Source organism: Notothenia rossii (assembly GCF_949606895.1).
Source record: "Notothenia rossii genome assembly, chromosome: 2".
Taxonomy (NCBI): domain Eukaryota; kingdom Metazoa; phylum Chordata; class Actinopteri; order Perciformes; family Nototheniidae; genus Notothenia; species Notothenia rossii.
Genome location: NC_136904.1, coordinates 76,087,311 through 76,110,312, shown reverse-complemented (window position 1 = coordinate 76,110,312; position 23,002 = coordinate 76,087,311). Strand labels below are relative to the sequence as shown.

The 23,002-nt window shown below is 40.5% G+C and overlaps 1 protein-coding gene and 1 long non-coding RNA gene across 4 annotated transcripts; one reads left to right on the top strand and one right to left on the bottom strand.

The window, feature by feature from the left end:
- Positions 1 to 348: 348 nt before the first annotated feature.
- Positions 349 to 22,446, bottom strand: slc12a8 (solute carrier family 12 member 8). Of its 3 annotated transcripts, none has more exons than XM_079666935.1 (14): positions 22,253 to 22,444; positions 21,180 to 21,287; positions 20,946 to 21,092; positions 19,081 to 19,272; positions 12,643 to 12,874; positions 7,410 to 7,523; positions 7,087 to 7,174; positions 6,526 to 6,613; positions 5,647 to 5,793; positions 3,213 to 3,810; positions 3,043 to 3,140; positions 2,839 to 2,956; positions 923 to 983; positions 349 to 662 (listed from the first exon to the last, which is right to left on the bottom strand). In XM_079666935.1, the coding sequence occupies exons 2-14, from the start codon at positions 21,270 to 21,272 to the stop codon at positions 494 to 496; spliced, it is 2,145 nt and encodes a 714-aa protein (XP_079523061.1). In that variant the 5' UTR covers positions 21,273 to 21,287; positions 22,253 to 22,444; the 3' UTR covers positions 349 to 493. The 3 variants fall into 3 exon arrangements, with proteins under 3 accessions (XP_079523061.1, XP_079523060.1, XP_079523062.1); XM_079666936.1 differs by having other exon boundaries at positions 527 to 662; positions 2,861 to 2,956; positions 22,253 to 22,446; XM_079666934.1 differs by having other exon boundaries at positions 3,043 to 3,810; positions 22,253 to 22,446.
- On the top strand, positions 13,092 to 19,259 carry LOC307030477. The gene is made up of 3 exons (XR_013805666.1): positions 13,092 to 16,971; positions 18,925 to 18,998; positions 19,091 to 19,259. It is a non-coding gene; the product is annotated as an uncharacterized lncRNA (long non-coding RNA).
- Positions 22,447 to 23,002: the final 556 nt, after the last annotated feature.

Sequence of the window (23,002 nt, the reverse complement as noted above, 5' to 3'; positions counted from 1 at the left end):
ATGTTTTGCAAAACACATTAAACTTCTTCTGGTATAACCTTTAAATATACGTGTATAACACAGCAGACCAGACATTCTTCCTCTTCCTTGAATATCTCTAAATGTAAACATAATTTCTTTCATAGGCTGACATTTATGTGGCTTGTTCCACAAGTGGTTCACTTCGGTGTTAAATATATTCAGGGACACATTAAAAAACACACAAAAAGCCCATGTTGGTTTGGAGATTCCGAATCTTAAAGCGTGAATCTTGTAATAGAGGACCTTTCTTGTCCACTGCTTTGATTTATTTGATGTCTGAAAGGTGATGTCAACTAGTAAAGGCAAACTAAAAACGACCAGGACATATTGTACAGATGCAGAATGAACTCATTTTAATGACACCTTTGTAACATGTATGTACGTACGCTGCATGTGGCCCACACGGATTGAGGCAGGAAATGTGGTTTCAGGCTTACAGCTATGACATGAAACAGAGGCAGAGTTAAGTCAGTCAGTGGGCTGGTGGTTGCACCATTGTCTCGGTTCTTATGAAGGACGATTGGTGGTATCGGTGACGAGAGGCAAAGTCTGCATTTTCCTCCGTCAGCTGCTTGGTTTTCAGCCCGACCCCGGACAGAGAGGGGGTGACTACGATCTCATCCTGAGGGGACACTTTCCCCCTGAAGACAGGGAGAGAAATAGGCTTTAGGGACATAGGAAATGACTCATCACTGGAAAAATAAAGATCACATTTCTTAGCAATACAACAATTAATTGATTAAGTCAGGCATTTACTTTTTATTTAGTTCCTTTATAAATGATCTGGACTTAGACATCCTTATGATGAATTGCATTTTAATGTCTTATTTGTCCTACAAGCAGTCATTCTTATAACTTGATTCTTTACTGATCATTATGTATCATAGCAACCACACAATACCTGCAAATGCTTTTCAACGATGACTTGAGCCACACGAAAAAGCTGAATCGAGCTGCAATACCTGCAAATAAATCAAAACTTATCTGGAGAAATTAGCTCAATGGGTTGGTTATTTCAAAAACTAGCCTCAGTTAAACCATTAAAAACACATGCAATCACAGTCAAAGATTTACATTTTCTGAGTTTATTGTGTCATAATTTGAAGTTGTAAGAGTGCACAGAGGAGTGGTTACGCACAGCATCACATTGACTACCTGTGGGACAAGTGTTTAACACTTGCGGAGCTTGTGCTCAGAAATGTTGTGAGTCAGACAGCCAAGACACGCTGCACTGTGGTGAGCTTATAGCACAGATGCTGCTGGGTGTCTCATCCAGCTATTCTAGAAATCCTAAGCCACAACAGCTGCCAGCCTGCCAGGCAAAAAGAGTGCAAGTGATACTCCCAGAAAAGTGCCAGTGAACGTTACCAGGTCACATTACAACTGAGCGCGGGGTGACACATGTAAATGCTTAAAAAGGTAAATAGCACATCAAGAGGTCTATTGTTGAACATAATGGGATCATCTAGAGCTAAATATATACACAGCAAAGAACAAAAAAAAGAGGCGTAAAAGTAGGCCCCGACTTTTTTTATTTCTTTAAAGTAGCTCTCATACTAAAAAAGGTTGGTGACCCCTGATCTAGATGATGTAAAAATCGTGATTCAGCCCTTTTCTTTTTACATCTACAGACTACTCATACTTTTATACAAGTCCTAAGACATTCAAATACTTAGAAAGCTATTCTTTTTTTTTTAAATTGCTTTCATTATCAGAGGTTATATTGTCAGTAAAAAATAATATCCTAGTTAAACAAATGCTAGCCTTTACAATACATTTAACTCATGCCTGAGTCAATTGTATTTCTACAATTGGAACAGGCATATGGATTGGCTCTGGTCTGTGTAAGTTAATTGATTGAATCAGGGTTCGAGTTATGTGGGAGCCAATGGGAGCTGAGCTCCCATAAAGAGGGGTCTGAGCTCCCACGGACGCAGTGAAATCATACATCTGTGGGGGTCACTAATACATTACCAACAACCATTATTTTAATCACAAATAATGCATGTGTCAATGTAATGAGTATTATTTACATTAACGAGGTAAATAGGCCAAAATAAAAACATGTTTTCCAAAAGAACTACGCATCGTATTCTCTCTTGAATGACAATATGCCTGCACTTCACCTCCAAGGTGCGCAATACATTATTGCGCAATCTATGCCTGTGAGCGTGCTGCGCGAGCAGAGATGATGTGTGTGTGCGTAGTTGAACCTTTTCATATTTAAGTTTGTAGCAAGTAGAGGGCTGCTGGTGTGTGTGTGTGTGTGTGTGTGTGTGTGTGTGTGTGTGTGTGTGTGTGTGTGTGTGTGTGTGTGTGTGTGTGTGTGTGTGTGTGTGTGTGTGTGTGAGTGTGTGCATGTGCACACGTTAGTTTTAAAGACCCCCATAGAGCTCAGTTTATAACTCGAACCCTGGATTGCATCATATCAAACCCGAGCTGCACTGACTGCCACAATCTATCAGACACAAAATTGACTAGGCCACAAGAGCAGGCTAACATTAGCTATGTGTGCAGAGTTAAGTGCTGCCTGGTATACAGTGTCAAAAAGCTTTATTAAAATCCATTTTCTATTGAAGTTCTAGTCTGGCATACAAGGCTGGAAAATGCTGCACATGTGCAGGTGGTTTATGAGAAAGACACAGGAAATCCCCACAATATGTTAGTAAAGCATTTCATCATCTTGTATTTTCCATCCATATTGCATATGCTTTTTATCTGGGACAATCCAAATCAGGACACATGGTCTCCATGACAGGACCTCTCATCAAGTTAAGCCAAATGTGTCTAAACAGAAAATGAACTGATGGAAATCACCTATAGGTAGTCCAGGACTCACTTTCCCGATGTAGAAGAAGAGCAGCAAGGCTAAGACTATGTTTGCTAAGGCATAAGCCCATTGAATAACAAACATAATCAATATGGAGCTCAATGCCTGAAAGAAAAAACATATAATAACTTAATAATTAAGATGATCTTATATTATACCATAACAACAAATGAAAAAAGGTGTTTACGAACCCCGATTAGAGCGACCCAGTGGTTGCAGAATTTCCCATATAACAAATCCTGCATGGGTTTGATTTCAACGCTCTGCTGCTCCGCTTTACCTCCGGCAACTGAAAGATTAAATATAGGGTCAGGTTGCTTAAAACACACAAGACTAACACTGAACTCTATGAGCTGATCACCTGGGCTGTGATGGGGAGGGTCACCAGCTGACTCCTGTGGGTCTTCTCCAGCCTCCTCACGTGGAGCAGAACTCATCTCCTGTACGTTCTCCTCAGGGAAGATATTACTGTTTAGGTCCAAGCCAAAGCTGTCCATCAGCATCTGCTTACGAGTGAATGGAGCTTTTCTGCCTTTGCATCTACTGCTCAGCTCTTGCATGGAGGAGGTCTTCTCAGCCCCAGCATCAACAATAGACACAGGGGGAAATATCTGGTCCATGTCCTTGGTAAACTCCAGCAGAGTGCCTTTCATCCGCTGCGGACTCTCCCCTCCACTCCCATAGCTCGGAAGAGATTCCTCGATCAGAGCCCTGGAGCTCTGCCTGGTTGACCCACGCCCGTATCTTTTGGCGGGGGCAATGGTATCCCTCTTCTCTTTACTCTGAAGCTGGCAGGTCATGGCCACACTGAAGTAGGAGTAGTCGATGAAGCTGTAGGTGAGCAGGAAGGTTATGGAGACGATTGGAGCCAGCACGTTGACCTGACCGATGAAAATGAAGGCCATGGTGAGCAGAGTGGTCAGACAGATAGCAGCCACGGGAGTCCTGTTAGGGCCTTTCTGTGAGAGAGGGAGAGGACACAATAATGATGTCAAAAACAATGAAAAAATGCAATAATAGAAACAAGAAATGTGGGGAAGTGTCCAATGGTGGTCTGGTGGGACAGGAATAGGATTATATGATGAGAAAATAGTTTCCTTTAGGCTTTAATTGTATTTCTGCTGTTTGTATTATTATAATGTTTTCATTATTTTGTGGTGCCTTATTTATGCATGTTAAGGAAACAATGAAAAAAACGTTTTTTATTAAGTCAAAAAATGTTCTAGAGATGCATCTGTCACATAGAAAATGGTTGCTTTGTAAAAATCAACATGCTTTGTGTCACATTCGGTACACAGGATATCGTCTTAATTCTCCAGATTGAGACACTGTAGTATTATAACTTGAACCTTTTGCCCAAAAACACTTAAGTATAGGCATACTAGGGACAAACAGCCACCTAGAGGGACATCTGAACTTAAAGTTATATTTGAGAAATATAAAACCAAACCAGTATATTTAGTAATTGTTTTAACATGTGATTTGCTAACCAGCTTGCTTTTACATCCCAGGTCCTAACACACAGTTGAAGGAGCACTGCTGTGCGCCTGGCGGGCCTCCAGAGCACACAGCGGATCGGGGCCCTGCCCGCCGCCCTTCCTGCGTTTGTTCTGATGCTTTGATTTGGGCCAAGATGTCTAGGGCCTCATTCCAGCCCGCTGAGAGAGGTCAGACACCCCTGCCACCCAGGGAAGTCTGAGGAAAACTGGGGTGAACGGGGTCAGGATGTCAACGTGACCGAGAGTGTGTGTGTGAGTGTGTGTTGTGTAACAGAAGTAAGTCTTGACTATTGGCTGCTATGCAGTCAGTAAACTCACTTCTATGGAGTGGAGTCTGCACTCTATAGTTAGGCAGTCCTGTCAATGTTTCCTGTTAAGTAACACCCACCACACCCCCCTGCACATCCAGACTACACACACTCATTAGCAGTGGTGGAGGAGGTACACAGATCCTCTTACTTACTCTAAGTGTGAGTACTAATACTAGACTTGTATAATAAAGTACAAATGACATGTCTGCATTGTTAAATTAAGAATAATCAGGAAATTAAATGTACTTTTAATAATTGAATGTTTTAAAGTATATTTTTAAGATCAATAAATGCACTTTAACGATTAAATTATATTGTTTGAAAAGGCTGTGCAGCCATCAGTCTTCTTCAAATGTGGCAGTGTGCATCTATACTTTTGAGAGACATTGCTTCACATAGATTTCATGACTTCTTGACTCTAAAACTAGGAAAATCTCACTATCCAAAATAACTGAATGCAGAGGCATGAATAAAAGCATCTACGAGTTTGCTTAACAATGGCATAGTTATAATCTTTAATAGCACATTGTACCATTCCTTTATTAGTTCGTCTTTGTTTTCCAATTTAATGCATCGCAGGCCACATAGACTTTTGGCCTATTATGTGTGCAAAGTAGTGCTACGACTAATATGTCACTTAGGTAGGAAAATGTCCAAATTATAGCCAGACACTACAGGCAAGAACATCCCCTTTGCAATGCTATTCACTTGTGATGTCTCCCCTTAGAAGTGTGGGTTTATGCTGATGTGGGAGCTGCTTACTTCGATCATCCCTTTACTGCAATCATGTAAACAGCTAACGTAAATGTGACAATTAAAAAAAGGTAACGTTTTGCTTCAAATAAGTAAACTTAATGATACATATAAGTACACTCTCACTAGATAACTTGCTTTGACATCAGGGTGACTGTAGCTTATATCTTTCACTGTACTGTTCATGTCCAGACATCCCTCCCTTTATGGTTCTATCCATCCATCCACCTACCCCTCTTCCCAGGAAGGCCAGAGCGGGGATGACCCTCTCCTGGGCGATGCACTGGAGGATCCTGGGTGCCGCATACAAGCTGCCCATGCAGGAAGCCAGGGAGGAGATGTAAAGGCCCAGCAGAAAGAGGAAGCCCACCAAGGAGACCTGTAGGAAGAAGGAAAACAAACAGAGGGTGGAAGAGGATGGGGTGGGGTCGAGAGCTCACAACAGCTACACCCAGTTTGGTTCCGCTGCAGCCAGCCCCTTGTGAAAACAATGAGAGCTAACCACTGATGAAGAAGTCAAGGATGTTAAAAAGAGTACGTGATGGGATAAAGTTAAATCAAATATTATTGGGAGAGGGAGTTTGTACACAACAACCTCTGATCTACAGTCTACTAAACTCTGGCAATGTGAATGTAAATAATACTATTTTGCGCTGAATCACACGTCATACATTTTGACTCGTCTGTTGATGATTATCATTCCTATAATCAGCCTTGAGGCTTCACCACCAGTAACTGGCCTGCTGTGAAGCTGTGCACTCTAATCAGCTGTGGGACGTTCTGAGTATGTTCCTAACTGTGTTAGGAAAAGTGCACAGTGTGAAGTGGACTTTGTATTAGCATGTTTCCGACATTGGACTACTTGTCAGATTGTGAAAGTGCACTTAAGTGCTCAAGGCAACAAGTGGGGGTATTGGGACGGGCAAAGTATTTTCCATATACTTTAACCTGGGTTTTCAGCTTGAGTCAAGAACATTCATTTAGTCAGAACCTGAACTATAACCACGTCAACAAAGTGAGGCATCGTGGGGAATCCCCTCACCTCAGCCCTTCTGATGAGAGCGCCTCTCTGACGGGGCAGAATGGAAACAAAGACTGTGGGGGGGTTTACCTTTTCTGCTATCAAGAAGTCATAGCGCAGAGCTTCTCTGGTGCAGATGGCCCCCAGAAGGAAGACAAAGACCAGATACAGGAACCACCTGTGGGTCAGCAAAAGTACATCACACAGGATTATTAACCACAGCGGCTCTCTCACTTTTAATAGAGGGATTGTGTAATCAAGCAGTGTGTGATAGGGCGCACGCTTGATCTCTCCAGTGGATATGGAAAAAATGCCCCTTTTTGATAGAAGATACCACAGAAAGGGATCTGAGAAAAACATTTGGAAAGTACCACCTAGGATGATTCTTACCTTGAGGAATAGACTCCACAAATTAAAACTTTCATTGTAGTATGACATGAATTTAAAATTAATTCTGTAGAATAACCATTTTTATGTTGTGACATGTTGATCAACAGCTTCACATTTTGCCACAGCTTTCTCTGTAGCTCAGTGTTAATGATTCTACAGTTGTCAGTCTGTGCACTTAGTGGTGCTAATTTTACAATAATAAAATGCACCACAAAGTGTGCATGTGGGTGTGTGCGTGTGCGTGTGCGTGTGCGGTCCTACGAGGTGAAGACAGCTGCCAGTGTTCCCACAGGGATGTTGTGTTCAGGCCGCTGAAGGTCTGAGCTCATGTTGAAACCTGCCATGACCCCTACAGACGCACACACACAAACCATAAACATGAATAACACATACTGTACAATACAAGTGTATTTTCATACTGCCTTTAGTAGCAAAACAAATGAAAAGTGGGACCGATTCTTGACAGTCAAAGGTCAAATAATGTGTTTCTTATACATACTGCACATATACCATGCAAAGTGTAAGTGTGTTACTGCACGTTTTCACAATATTAGATTAAAAAGAGATGATGGGGTCAGCCTCACCTGTAGCAGCAGGGAAGAAGACCCCAAACACGGTGAAGAAGCTTTCTCCTGAGGTATAGTCTGGCATTGTGTTGCTGCTGAGCAGCCAGGGTGAATAACCAATGAAACCATGTTCTGAGGAAGAAGACAACACACAAATACTGTAAATACAGAATCTTTACTGGATTAACTGTCCAAGGTATAAACAGTACACGTGTTAACAGAAGACATCATGTCCTTTTAAGTAACTTGTGTGACTGATCTTGAAATTAACTGGCCAATTGGCATGATATATTTTCTATAAATCGAAAAGCTTTTGATTTTTAAACTTTTCTTGAATTCATATAATTTGAATACCTTAAATCAATCAATCAATCAATGTTTATTTATATAGCCCAATATCACACATGTTACATTTGTCTCAGTGGACTTCACAGTTTGTACAGAATATCAGTGTGACAATACGACACCCTCTGTCCTTAGACCCTCACATCGTACAAGGAAAAACTTAAAGGGGAAAATGGGAGAAACCACAGGGAGAGCAACAGAGGAGGGATCCCTCTCCCAGGACGGAAAGACGTGCAATAGATGCCGTGTGTAAATCGAAGAGATAATACATTTTACAGCGTCGGTAGACCAAATGTTTGGAAATGAATGTGTCTATAATAAGAAGACGAGTCCACGAGGATGTCAACAATCCTGTGGGAGCCATCAGGGAAGTGAACGCATCCACAAATTGCAGATGGTCCAGTCTCATCTGCAATATCAGCCATATGTGATTTAATTGTTAGGACTGAATGCTTTAGATTTAACATAACATTCTGATAAGACACACAAACAGACAAACAGACAAACAGACAAACCACATAACCCCCAAAATGGCCAGTGTTATAGGCTGCAGGCGGGACGCTGTATTGCATCCTGCAGCCACAGTATGATTTAACACTGATTTAAAAGTTATCATTACGGTGGTGTTTTTATTTGCTTGATTTCATTTTCTTCCTTGTTAAGTGATTAATGGTTAGTTTTTGCACTGCACTTCTTGGAAAAGTTGAGACTGAGTGGAAATATAAACACATGTCTGCACCGGGGATTTTCCCAGGAAAGAACTACAGTATCAGACACAACGATTTAAAACCATATCTATGATATGTTCTTAAAAATATTGCATTTTGCAAGTATTAGTTAGAGGTTTTATAATTGAAACTTCATGTTTATGTTCATATTTAACTTTGTATACTCCCCCAAATGTGATGCAGCACTACCTGATCTCAGATTGTGTGACTTTAATTTGAAGTCTAATGCATGTATTTGTAACAATAGGTAGTTTGACACTTGTGAAAGTATGCAGCCTAAGTCATGGTCAGTGAGTTCAGTGTCAGGTCTTTGTTTGTCGAACGTGCAGGAGGAGATTGTTCTGCATTGCGGGGGCCATTTAAACCACACGGGCTGAAGGGCAGGCCCATGTTACAACACCGGACATTTCCCCCTTGGTTATCTTGCGATGGGAAAGAATGTGTTCTCTCAGATTAATGACATGTTTATCCAAAAGGAAGTCGCCACCCTTTTCAGAAGCTCAGCGGCTTCCAAGTTTGTGTAAAAGAATGAGAGTGAGCAAGAGAGGGAGACAGAGAGAAGAGAGGGACTTGTTTTTCTTTTGTTTAACACAAAAGCCAAAAACACAAGGTCTGAAAACATCACTAACTACAAATGCACATGTTCAGCAGGAGAAGAATTTAAGGAGGCCGTAAAAACCGACATCAAATGGAACAAGGTGCCCAGACTCGTGTTCACCCTGTGACCCTGTGAGACCGCCCTCTGTCCAAACAGCCAGAACAGATCCAGGGAACTCGGGGTCCAAGTCTGCATCATTGGCTCCCCACCCATATTACAACATGTACTCCAGCATCCAACCATGCTTAACTCTCTGACTGCTCAGTTGAGTTTGTTGGAAAACTATGAACACAAAATGCATTGCTTGGATACACTTCCAGAGTATAAACAAACTTGTTTTTCACAAACTTTGGTGCAAGTTATTTAAAATCATACAGCAAAACAAAATGCCAACTAACATGTAGACTGTAAATTCTACATGGCTATGATGAACTGATCATGGGGAAAAGCACTGTTGGAAACAAAACAAAAGCATTGCCTTGGTCGGTGTACAAACAGCAGAATATATGTAGAAGGCAGTGTACATATATTTTGCACAGCAACCATTGTTTTTTTTGTTTATTTCAATGTCTGTTAGTTTATGGTAATTTGATGAAGGATATGGCCTCACTGAGATGGTTGGAAAAACTGTGAGTAAAACAACAGCTATTAGGGATTTCACTTTTTATATCTTATATTATAAGACAACTACCAGTGATGTGGGCCGACCTTAGTATGAATAAAAAACATCAGTCTGCTCTAGGGAGGCCTACAGAGCAATAAAGATTTCAGAAAGCTGTGGTGACAGCAATCATATTACAGTATCATATTGTCTGAAGAACAAGTGTATATGCAGAGTGGGGCTCCTCTCTGAACTCAGCATTCCTCTGATGCAGACAGGAATGTGTAGTCAGATTTCACGAGGCCTCTCCCACACTGACCAGTATAAAGTGTTGTGCACGGAGCGCAGAGGTGGGGCAGGTCCCACTGGGATGATTGAGAGCTATATATTATAGAGTTGGATGGTGGGAAGATGGTGTGGCGCTCTCTGGGGGAGTAACAGGCCTCAGATCGCAGTTCCGGCCTTCTCTCTTTGTCATTTTCCAAAAATGTGGGTGAGCCTGGTTAACACCCTAAACCCCAGATCATAGCAGCACATTATGACTTCCTGTTCTGTTGGGAATAGGCTGCAAATAAAGGGACTGGGTGAGGTTGGATTGCATGTGTGCACCACATTCAGAAGGATTTGTGGTTGAGTTATTCTGCTGCAGAGACAATGTGTTGGCAGTGTAACTAACCAAGCTAAATCATTTACGACACAAATATTACAATTGTGAAATGAATTCTCCTGCCACCAGGGACGATAAAGCACTATTTTTAAAGTCCACCTGTCTCAGTGCTGCAGGACGAACTTGTCATTATCAGTCCCTCTACCAGATCCTTAAGGCGGGGAAATGTGGAAGCGAGGTCAGCCTACAGGTTAAAGTTCATGTTCATACAACACCCCTAAAGACTTCTACACATGATTCGTCAGCTTCACATGTTCAAAAAAATAATGGCCAAGAGCTTTTGACAGAATAAGGTAGAGGTCTACTGGTTGAAATTTCACGCCCATCCAAATAATTTTTCTAGCTGTTGATGCTCACAAACCCTAGTAATATAGTCTTTTCCTTCAAATGTATTTGCTGTTGATGTTCAAAAGCCACAAATTAAGGGAAATATAATCCTAGACACTCTAGATAAAGAAAATGTCTGTAAAATGTAAAATAAACACTAAAAAGCCCAGGGAGAAATCTTCAAGCACCTCATATTAGTCTGCCACAATCCCAACACTAAATGTATTATATTTAAAAACGTTTGAGTTAAGGAAGCTGAAACCACTGAAGGCTTGGGCTTTTTGCTTGAAAAACACCTTTAAACCACTCATCTATGAATTATCTAATCATAAAGCCATTAATTATACTATTTCAGATCATGAACACAGATATTTTTTGAAAGCAACATTTGCCAACAAGCCACTATCCCAGCGTACTGTTGATATATAAGGTCAATTGGAAAACATGAAATGAATGGGAGTGATGTACCACAGTGAACATAAGTGGACGTTTTATCAAACTGTGACCACATGATTTTGGTGGTGGCTCCTTTTCTTCAGGACGGGCCTCCAGATTCAGTGAGGGCAGCCAATCTGGGCTGTTTCATCCAGCTAGGGGACCTGCTGGTGCTCGGCCAGCCATGAGGTCACCACAACTCACACAGAAGCTCTTAATTGGAAAAACCTGGAAAAAACATTATGCCTGCAACTCCCTCAAAACTTCTGCAAACCAGCCTACTGTAATATGAAGACGGCTGGAGGTTGGGAGTGGTGGACAAGTTCAGGTTAGGGGTCCTTGTTGTTTGCTATAGGAAAAGGCAACACAATAGGACTATTTTTTTTTTTTAATAGTGTGCACTTGAGGTTATCTTTTTCAGTTTCTGCTTGTATCCAAGTAACAGGGTCTATTTTATGTCCTATTCATAAAAAAACAGGATTGACTTCTGGAACACTTTTCTCTTCTCACTGGACAGGACGTTGATAATCAGTGAGAACAGGAAATGTGGGGAAGGACTTCCTGACGGCCAGCAAAAGAATACAATCTACTCAAAAAGGCAACATTTCCTCACCACAAAAGAAAAAAAGAAGGAAAAAAAGTATTCTCAGTAAACACAATGCCAGTCTCAGAGTTTGCTCAGGCCTCACGAAAACAGCACTATCTATTTCCTAACTAAAGCAAGAAGCCTCTGAAGGCAGGGAAAGTATCTTTGGAGAAAACGAGTAAACTGACAAAACTGTGTAAAATCTGTATCAAAAAGATTTGAACTCAAACACCATCCTCCTTAGAAAATGATAAATGATACTACAGCTACACCTGCTGGCCTCAACAGATCACTGCCACTCACCACTCAAGTGAACAAACAGTCATTGTTCCCCAATGTTTCCAGCAGGCTTTGGAGGTTGAGCAAAATGATCAACATCTCTCCATAACATGACTTGACTCATATTTTATCAAATAGTAAAAATACTGTGGAAACTATAAAACAAGGAGCTAAGAGGAATTTGACATCGACTCAAAAACATATGCGTTTGAATTGATATTATTTTCATATTTTACTTATGTGTATGTTGTTCTTTCCAAATAATTCTTGCTAACCTGAATGTTTGTAGCCTTTGGAGCACTATTTTTTCTTCATCACTCCCTATACAAACAATTCATCAACCTTTCTGCAGTAGACATTTAAACATGTTATGCCAGAAAAACACAGTGGAACTAATAACATTAAACTTCCTAATTGACTTAAATAGCAATGTGTTTTCCCTGATATGGTAACTGCTGTTGAGATTTTTCAATGGTATTTTCTGATGACTTGGCTACTCGGTTAATGATGTTAAGATGCCCTGGAAGTACTACATGATTAATTGTAGCATGGCTAAATAATGCTTCAGAGGCTCTTATATAAATAATATTAGAAGACACAAAACATGGATACTGATTTAACCTTCTCACAATCCCTGTTAGCTTTTCACTTTACCCTTCTAATATGAATATATCCACATCCCTACCTGGGTCAAGGTGCGTGAAGGTGCCGATCACAAAGTCCAGTGTGGAGACGGCCAGCACGGCCAGCAGCAGCAGCTGGAGGCGAACGATCCACTTGACACCGGCCAGGTTGATTCCCAGCAGACCCAGCAGCACTACCGCTGACATGCCGCGCACCAACCACTGACTCTGCAGACCCAGCAGCTCCGCCACTGACTCTGAGAAACCTGTGATGTACATGGCTCCAGCTACGCACTGCAAGATGGGATGCAGCATGAGAGATAAGAGAACTTAAGAACATGTATCACGGTCACCATCTAGGCTTTTCAAAATAGGACTAATAAATACCAACACATGCTGGAAATGCAAGAAAGAGATGGGCACATTTGTACAGCTCATATGGGAATGATCAATGGTCAACCCGTTTTGGCAAAGGGTGTTGGAATTCTTAGAGGCATGGGTAAGGCAAGGCAAGTTTATTTATATAGCACATTTCAACACAAGGCAATTCAAAGTGCTTACAAAAATGAAAGAAATTAATGGCATTGAGAAACATATTATAAAATGATATCTAAAAACACTCATTTAAAAGCAGTGATATCAAATGGCATTTAAAACACACTCATTTAAAAGCAAAGATACATGAATCACAGTTACAGTGCAGTGTGAGATACACACTTCCGAACGAACCCCCCTTTGGAAAATTATAATCTGACCCCATGGTACCTTTTAGTTTTCGCCCAAACTATTCCTCTTTTTTATTTTTAAATGCACATAGTTAAGATTACCTTGTCTTTCTATGACTTTTTTGGTATCCTCCGTGAACCAGGGTCTTGAAACCAAAACTAATTGCTGTACCCCATGGTACCTTTTTAGTTTTCACCAAAACTATTCCTCTTTTCTTTAAATGCACATTAGTTAAGTTTAAGTTGTCTTTTCGAGAACTTTTTTGGTGTCCTCCGCAAACCACGGTCTTGAAACCAAAACGGCACACGTAGGGGACTTTAACCCCAATAATGACTTTAACTATCTTTGGGGGGACAAGGCAATTCAAAGTGCTTTACAAAAATGAAAGACATTAAGAAAATGGCATTAAAAAGCAAAGATAATAAAAGTTACAGTGCAGTTTAAGATATGAATATATCAATTAAAAGCAGCGGCAAAAAGAAAAGTCTTCAGCCTGGATTTAAAAGTAGTAAGAGTTGCAGCGGACCTGCAGGTTTCTGGGAGTTTGTTCCAGATATTTGGAGCATAATAACTGAACGCTGCTTTACCATGTTTAGTTCTGACTCTGGGGACAGAAAGCTGACCAGTCCCTGAAGACCTGAGAGATCTGGATGGTTCATAATTTAGCAGGAGGTCAGAAATCTATTTTGGGCGTAAACCATTCAAAGTTTTATAAACCAGCAGCAATATTTTTGAAATAAATTATTTGACAGACAGGAAGCCAGGGTAAAGACTTCAGAACAGGTGTGATGTGATCCACTTTCTTAGTGTTAGTGAGGACTCGAGCAGCGGCGTTCTGTATTAGCTGCAGCTTTCTAATGGATTTTTTAGTGAGACCTGTGAAGACACCATTACAGTAGTCCAGTCTACTGAAGATAAAAGCATGGACACGTTTTTTCAAATCCTGCTGTGACATTAGCCTTTTTAATCCTAGATATGTTCTTTAAGTGATGGTAGGCTGATTTAGTAACTGTTTTAATGTGACTGTTGAAACTCAGGTCAGAGTCCATGACTACACCTAGATTTCTGGCTCTCTGTTGTTTTGAACATTGCAGACTGAAGCTCAGCGCTAACTTTTATACATTCTACCTTGGCTCCAAAAACCATTACCTCAGTTTTATCTTTGTTTAATTGGAGAAAGTTCTGACACATCCAGTCATTGATTTGTTCAATGCACTTACTCAGTGTTTTAATTGGAGAATAGTCTCCTGGTGAAATGGTTATGTACATGTGGGTGTCATCTGCATATCTATGGTAACTTATTTTGTTGTTTTTCATTATCTGAGCCAGATGGAGCCTTGAGGAACCCCACATGTCATATTTGTCAACTCAGATTTGTATTTATCTATAGAAACAAAGTTGTTTCTGTCCTTTAAGTAGGATTCAAACCAATTTAGAACTGTTGATGAAAGTCCCACCCGGTTTTCCAGTTGGTCTAGTAAAAGCAGTGTCAAACGCAGCACTAAGATCTAATAATACTAACACTGAAGTTCTGCCACTGTCTGTGTTTAAGTGGATGTCATTGAAGACCTTTACAAGAGCAGTCTCAGTGCTGTGGTTTGGTCGAAAGCCTGACTGGAACACATCAAAACAGTTATTTAAATGCAAGAAATTACTCAGCGGTTGAAAAACTACTTTTTCAATGATTTTACCTAGAAATGGCAGGTTTGATATGGGCCCGTAATTGTTCATTACTGAAGGGTCTAGATTATTCTTTTTTAAGAGGGGTTTAATGACTGCCGTTTTTTCAGGGCACCTGAGTGAAGACACTTGTTTACTATATGAAGTAGATCTGAGGCCATGCAATCAAAAACATTTTTGAAAAATCCTGTTGGAATAATATCAAGGCAGCAGGAGGAAGATTTCAGAAGTTGTATAATGTCCTCAAGGGTTTATCATTAATCTGATGGAATTGTGTCATGGTGCTTGAATTGATTTTAAGTGGACACAGGGACAAAACATTTGCTGCACCTGATGCAGAGGCACTGACTGCTTGTCAGATTTTCTGAATTTTGTCAGTGAAGAAGGAGGAAAAAACATTACAGGCCCTGGTGGATAGAAATTCAGAGGCTACTGACACTGGGGGGTTAGTTAGTCTGTCGACGGTAGCAAACAAGGCACGTGCGTTGTTTTTGGCAATGATGTCAGAGCAGAAAGACTGTTGTGCAATTTTCAATTATAAATTATAAAAGCCAAGTCTCTCTTTATAGATTTAAAAATGAACCTGGAGATTTTTTTTCGCTACCTGCGTTCAGCTTTTCGACACTCTTTTTTCTGTTTTCACGCTCATGGCCTTTCTCCATGGAGATATTTTCTTGCCAGTCACTTCCTTTACCTTAGTTGGAGCAATGGCATCTATAATCTTTTTAATTAAAATGATGTACTAGCTCATTTACTGAGATGTTAGTAGGGGCAAGTGTGGGAGAAAAATTCTGAGTAAACATTTCCCTAGTATTTTCAGTTAAATATCGCTTTGTGGTTACCTCTTTTTGAACATTTTTGTGAACAGAAATAGAGCTCTCAAAGAAAACACAGGAATGATCAGAGAGTGCAACATCAGTCACCACAACCTTAGAGATATTCAGACCCTTTGAGATAATTAAGTCCAGAGTGTGCCCCTTATTGTGCGGGGGCTCCGTCACATGCTGAGTCAGTCCATAGTTATCAAGAACACAACACAGTTCTTTAGCCCCTCTGTCCTGGGGGTTGTCAACATGGATGTTAAAATCACCAACGATGACTAGACGGTCAAAGTCAATACACACTATAGACAGCAGTTCAGTAAAGTCATCAAAAAAGCTTGCACAGTATTTGGGTGGTCGATAGATATTTAGGAAATGAGCTCGAGAGGAGCATTTCAGCTGAAGGGCCACATCATCAAAAGAAGCAAAGTTCCCATAAGATGTCTTCCTGCATTGAAGGGAATCATTGAACAAAATAGCAACTCCACCTCCTTTCTTATGCATTCTTTCCTGACTCATAAAACTAAAGTTGGGAGGGGTTGATTCGATAAGAACAGCTGCACTGTTATTTTGTTCAATCCAAGTTTCTGTTAAAAACATAAAATCGAGATTGTGCTCAGTGATAAAATCAATGATTAAAAACGTTTTTCCTGCCAATTACCGGACATTTAATAAAGCTAGTTTAAGTTTGTTAAATACACCATCAGTCAGATTTTTTAAACTCACAAAAACATTTGAGCGCTTCCTGTGTCTCAGCTGATTCACCGATCTCAATCTATTACCTATCAACACAGATAACGGCAAAGCTACAGGCAGGCAGGGCCCCGACATGTCCTGCAAAGAGTTGAGTGCCATACGCCCTTGAGCCTGGACCCAGCACATATCAGTAAGAGTTTGCTGCATTTTGTACACACACATTCTTATCAGGCTTCGGTGACAGCTGATGGTATCTTGAAGGGGGGGGAGGTGGTTGACGTAGGAACGGTGATGAAGATGGGGGAGATGGTGGGCGTCTCTGTGGGCGTCGTTGAGGGGCGGGGGTAAAGGACATGCTGCCAACCCTGCGTATCGCCTTAATGCGGTCATTGAACTCCAGGAAGGAATTGGTGCCAACCCTCTGTATCTCCTTCATGTGTTCAGCGATCTCCAGGAGGGTGGGCGTAGGTGAGTAGAGAGAGCTGTGGGGTGAAGGAAGACTATCCTCATAGGTGATAGGGGGGTGAAGGGCGGTGGAAACTCCTCCATTTGTCTCATAGGTTTCCCATAATCAAGACATTCCTCAGGCGGGTGCAGTGATACATCTTCAAGGTTTTCTGAGCGATGTGTTTTGTCTTTCTCTTGTTTTGATTCCTCTTGCCGCTTGTCCTTGGCAGAGGGAACAGATTGATGATGCAGGCAGTTGAATACGTTAGAGTTAAACAATTTCACTCCTGACTTGTTCAGGCAAACTCCATCTGCCTTAAAAAGATGTCTGCGGTCCCAGAAAAAGTTGAAATTGTCAATAAAATGGACAGAATGGTCAGTACAGGCAGTTGAAAGCCAGGTGTTCAGTGCCAACAATCTGCTGAATCTCTCCACTCCTCTTCTGACTGGCGGTAGAGGGCCACTGATTAACACCTCTGCATTTAGAGAGCTGACAGTTTCCAACAAACATTTAAAGTCTTCTTTCAGCACTTCTGACTCTTGTTTCACAACATCATTTGTTCCAATATGCAGTACCACATTCTTCACAGTCGGATGTTCAGCCCCAATATGCAGGATCTTCTCAGCCAAGTCAGAGACCATATCCTTGGGAAAACAGAGTACTTTGGTGTTGTTCTTATTCCACAGACTTTTTACATCTCTTACAGAAGAGTCACCCACATTCAGAGTTTCAGGCCCAGTCGTTATCTTTCTCTCTAGCCTTTTACTTTTGGAGTAGCTATTAGTCCTTACCCTGCTGTGTGAAGAGGACAGGTTATCCAGATCATCAGAAAGAGATCTCCGGTTCTCGGTCAACGGAGCGTATCTGTTCTGGACTGGCACACTTGGTGGTTTAGGAGGATTGTTTGTAGTTCTCCCTTTAGCAGCTGTCCACGCCTGTTTCCTAGTAGGAACAGGGGTTGAAGAGGCGCTCTTCCTGGTTGATAACAATGCAGGCCGGTCGCATCACAGATTTCAGAGCGCTGGGCTCTGCCTGTTGTTCTTCCTCCCAAATCCCATGGAAATGATTTACTCTTCGGCCTTGCACCCAGAGAGTTCGAGGGAGGACTACCACTTGTAGATTTATTACCCAATGCCCTCCTGTTCCTTGGAATCCTTGTAGCTGCTAACTAGCTTTGAGTTAGCATGCCCTTTTCCATTCTTTTGCAACACTGGTAAAGTGGTGTCATTCAAACATAGTCCATTCACTTCCACGTTAAATTCCAACCGCTGCATTTCATTTCCAACACGGCCATCTTCTGTAGAAGTTTGTGGAAGTCATCTGTAGAGAACGGAGGCATTTTGCTGCTAACTAGCTAAATAGCATGCAGTACCAGGCTTTAGCTGTTGCTAGGCCACGCTACTGTAAGACTGAGGTCGTCGTAAAAATATTGAAATATGGCTTAAACCCTCCATCTATTTACGAAGAGTAACTGTCCCAGTGATAAGTTAATGTCCAGGAGCCGCTGCTCGAAGTTATCAGAAAAGAAAAATAGGAAAATCAGCATAAAAAAAGTAAGCAGAGGCAAGAGCAAGCAGAAAAGCGTCTGCTTTAAAAATGTCTTTCTTAGGAATATCCTTTCCATTATCCCCACGTTTACGCCTATTAAAACAGATATTCCATAACTGACAAAAACTGCTCATTCAGTTTTAATGGCTGGGATAACCTCAGCTACCAGAATTATATTGAGACACTGGAAATTACCCACAATCCCAACATTTAACGAATGGAAGACTGAGTGAAACAGCATCATATGAGGTTATATTGGCAAGAATGAGGGGTAGAGGACCTTTGGTTCTAGGAAGTTGGAATACCTGACCTCCAACTGGTAGCCTGACTGTTATTCTAATCAAGCATCATTTGTTGTTATTATTTTAGGATCGCTGTAGTGTCTGATTGGTAATCTTACACCTTTGTATTTTTCTTTTGACCAGGTACACTTAACTAACATGTTTTGCAGCCTGACCTTCCTCTTTCTGTATGCTGTACCATGTGAGCTATGTACCATGTATGTTCATAAATAAAAACGTTAATAACAAAAAGAACATGTATCACAGCTCACATCTAATTGGTCTGGATTTGTTTCTCACCTGTCCAAAGACGTAGAGGAGGCCCACTGTGCCCCCGACCCGGCCACCCAGGACAGTGGAGATCATGGAGTAGACTCCTCCACTGCCAACACCGCAGTGCTCACACACTCCGATCCCCGACATCACCACCACTAAGGCAAACAGCACGACCATGGAGACCTGGAACATCCCGAGCAGCACGCCTGTGTTCCCCTGGATGATGATGATGATGATGATGATGATGATGATGATGATGATGATGATGATGATGATGATGATGATGGAGACAAGATAACACAAAATACTATCCCATGTGAAAGTGTTGCACATCTGCAGCATGTAACTCATCAACAACTTTAAATACAAAATATTTGTACGCAAAGAATCTAGTTTTATAGTCTTTTACTTTCAAATATATTTGTATTGGGTTCTAAAACCAATGAATGAGCAACGCAATCAAGGGAATCTTATCCTTAAAACTCTGGATAATTATTACTTTCTAAAAACATACAGTTAATTGCATATTTATCTTTGCAAGTACAGAATGATGAGGCCAGCACTGCAATTGATGATAAATCTTCTGGGGGATCCAAAGAAAACGTAGTCTGCAGCTTTAAATTAAAATATTTTATATTTATTTTATAATAAAGAACCAAAGCACACTTTGTAAATAATTCAAGCATGCTTGTATCATATTCTCAAATATTGATTCTGTTAATGTCTCTGCACATTTTTCTCATTAACCAAAATAATTAGTCAATCTTTTGCTTTTAATGTAACGTTCCTGTGTTCAAGCTGTAGGTAAATGTGTGCAAAACCACATCATTATGTCTGATCTAGGAGAAACTGAAAAGAAAATTGTTACCCGCATGATATTTGCTTTAAACTCTCTCACACTATTATTTGCAGAGTTAAAACCATATGGTTAGATTTCTGCTTTAGTATAATGGAAAACTAAGGATGATAAATGATGTTCATGTTTGGAAGACATTCTGGTGACACACACTTCACTTTCGCACAATAAGTAGTGAAAGAAGTCCTTTATGAGGAGATTCCTCTCACTCACACTCAAGTTACCGTTTTTCTCACATGGCAAACTATGTTTAAGCTGTCAAGTGTAACTCAAATGAATGTAGTAATTAAGATCATAGTGTCTCTGTGCTGAATCCGGAGATGACACATCCACATTAAAGTGTTTGGGATCATCTGATGCAGTGACACACACTTAATGATGGTTGCAGCTAAAAACTCAAATCAAACAGCCTTAACAGAGCTAGAAAGATACATGTAAAGTAGAGCCAAGCCCAAGCTTGAGTCTACAGATTATAAAAGGGAAAATATAAAAATAATCGGTCTTCCAATAGCCACACACAGTTAATTTCTAATTAGAAAAGTCACTATTTATTTGCTCTTCGAAAGCACCTGATTGCAACCGTTGTGCACACTAAGCACTTCCAAATGCATTTTAATATAATAATATTGAAAGGGAATTCCTTTAGGGGAGACCATAAAATCTTACTGAAGGCTTCAATCTATGGGCAGATTCTTTATTGTTTTCAAAAGATAAAAGTAAAAGAAGGAATTTGGAGGTGGGGGCTTGCTCCAATGGACAACACTCCCAACATATTACCGATTCATACTTAAAGAAGGTAATCTCTTTTACATTAAGCTGAGGGCAAACTTCATGACTAGATGCAGCTCTAAGAGAACAATAACATTCAGCATACATTCACAAAATGTATGGATTATGGTTAAGATAAAATAAAAAAATGTGTTGCTTTTCTGTTGATTAATAAACAAGAAAAATGTGAGTGCGTAGTCAAGCTGTGATTATTTCCTAATATGTAGATAGAAGAACCAAAAGACAAGAAGAAAAAAATACTAACCACAAGGAAGCCGGTACGTAGGAAAAGCACCACACCAAAGATGTTGATCATGCAGGTGGTAAATACTCCATCCCAGGTACCGAAGAGCACTGGCTCCCACACAAACAGCTTGATCCTCCACCAGGGCTGGCTGGACAGCTGCAAGCCCTGCCGAAGACAAACAACAGTCACAGAACTGGCTGGTTTAGTTATCCCATAATCAACGAGTCAATATAATATTTGAGGAGCAAATACCTGTGCATCTTCATGAAACAGATCATGGATATGTGAGTTGGCGTCAGTCCGCTTCAACAGGTCTGCCCTGTCTCCCTCCGGCAGGGTTGCCATTACAACGATTACAACCTATAAATGTGAATAGCTGTGGTAAACTTCAACAGGTGGGCTTTTTTCCTTAAATTAAGCATAGGTGTAATATCACAACATGAAGAAACTCGATTAGGGTTTGAATATATTTCAGACAGCTTATAGTTAGAATTAATTAATAAGTGACCACAGCACATTAGTTATGGACATGAGTTTTTGTTGAAACTGAAATTGGTCCCGCCTGTCATGGTTAAACAACAGGTGCAGCACGCGGACACCCGGATACACCTGGGTGTGCTCGTGATCCAGACACTACAGCTAATTCAGTAATTAGCTAGGCTACTATGTTACCACCACAATCTATTTAAAAATAAACAAGATTAAGACCACAGGCCGCAATTTACGGTGAAATACTAGAAAGTATATGTCAACAGAATTGGCATCAAACAGCGGAAAATATTGTATTATAACAGTCTTAACTTACTTTTTAGTTTAGCTAAACAACCGTTTTTCTTTGCTAAATATATTTTTGGGGGAACCTTACTAGTCGTCATCAAAGAGAGACCGTCATAATCAAAACAAAATTAACACATTTTTCAATGTAATGTTTCATGGTGGCCAAATGGAAAATTAAATGGAAATAAAAAGTTTAAAAAATGCTCCAGGTTCTGAGTCACTATTATTCAGTCTTAAATCAGACAAAGACAAACACGTAACTATGTGGCCAGACAGTGAAACACAACGACTGTCTTTTAAATGTTAATGTTGGTGAGCTTAAGCCTTTAATTGAGCAGCAAGCATTCAGTAAAGAAATGTATTACATTTGTATGAGGCAAAAACTGATACTGACAATTATCTTTTTTTTTACATTAGGGCTTGATGCTCCTCCATTCATGGAGTTTCTCAGCTAACGTTAAACTCAACAGCTGGCCAAACCTACCTTTCAGAGCCCCTTATCTTTCCATGCTAGAAAAGAGGAATAGTTAGTTATCAACTCGACATACCAGTTCATTGTTCTTCAGAGATGTCTCCAGTGAGTGTAAACAGGACTCCCAGCTCCTCCTGCTGTGTGTTTGGTGTGAAAACGAACACACGCGTCTGGTAACTTTTGATAGCCTACCTCCCAGGGTGTGTTGCTGCTTTGCTCCAGGATCCTGTGTTAGTTTTGGCAAGCCCTTCAGAAGGTTGACTAATGATTAAAGAAGTGAAATGCAGGTGCCACTCAATATCCTTAGCATTTTATTTCAGTGGAATTATTCCCTAAAACCTGATTTGGACACTAGATTTGTGGAAAGGAGATTATGGTTTTAGGCCTACATGTTGTTAGGAATATTTTTACCGGTCTACATGTAAATAACAGACAATAAATCATTCATGTTTATATTTTTGGAGTTAACAAATGAGGGCTATGTTTATCAAGTGAAAGTGTCCAGAATAAAGTAATTGGATTCAACAGGTAGCAACATTGGTGATTTTACTTTATCAATCTTTATCTATTTCCAACCTTTCCTATCTTATTATTCTTGACTATAATGTTGTAAGGATCTATATCTTTGATCTGTTGGTTTGGCTCTTGAAGATTGTGATTAACACTTTTTCAAATGTCATAGACATTTCACAGACAAAGGCAAAAAAGATTAATAAAAAAAGGACCCTCGCAAAATCCTCTGACCGTCAAGTTGACTTTTGTCACTCAATTATTGAATGGCACCAGCAGCTTAATGGTCTTTGGATATCAAAACAATTTCAAGGTA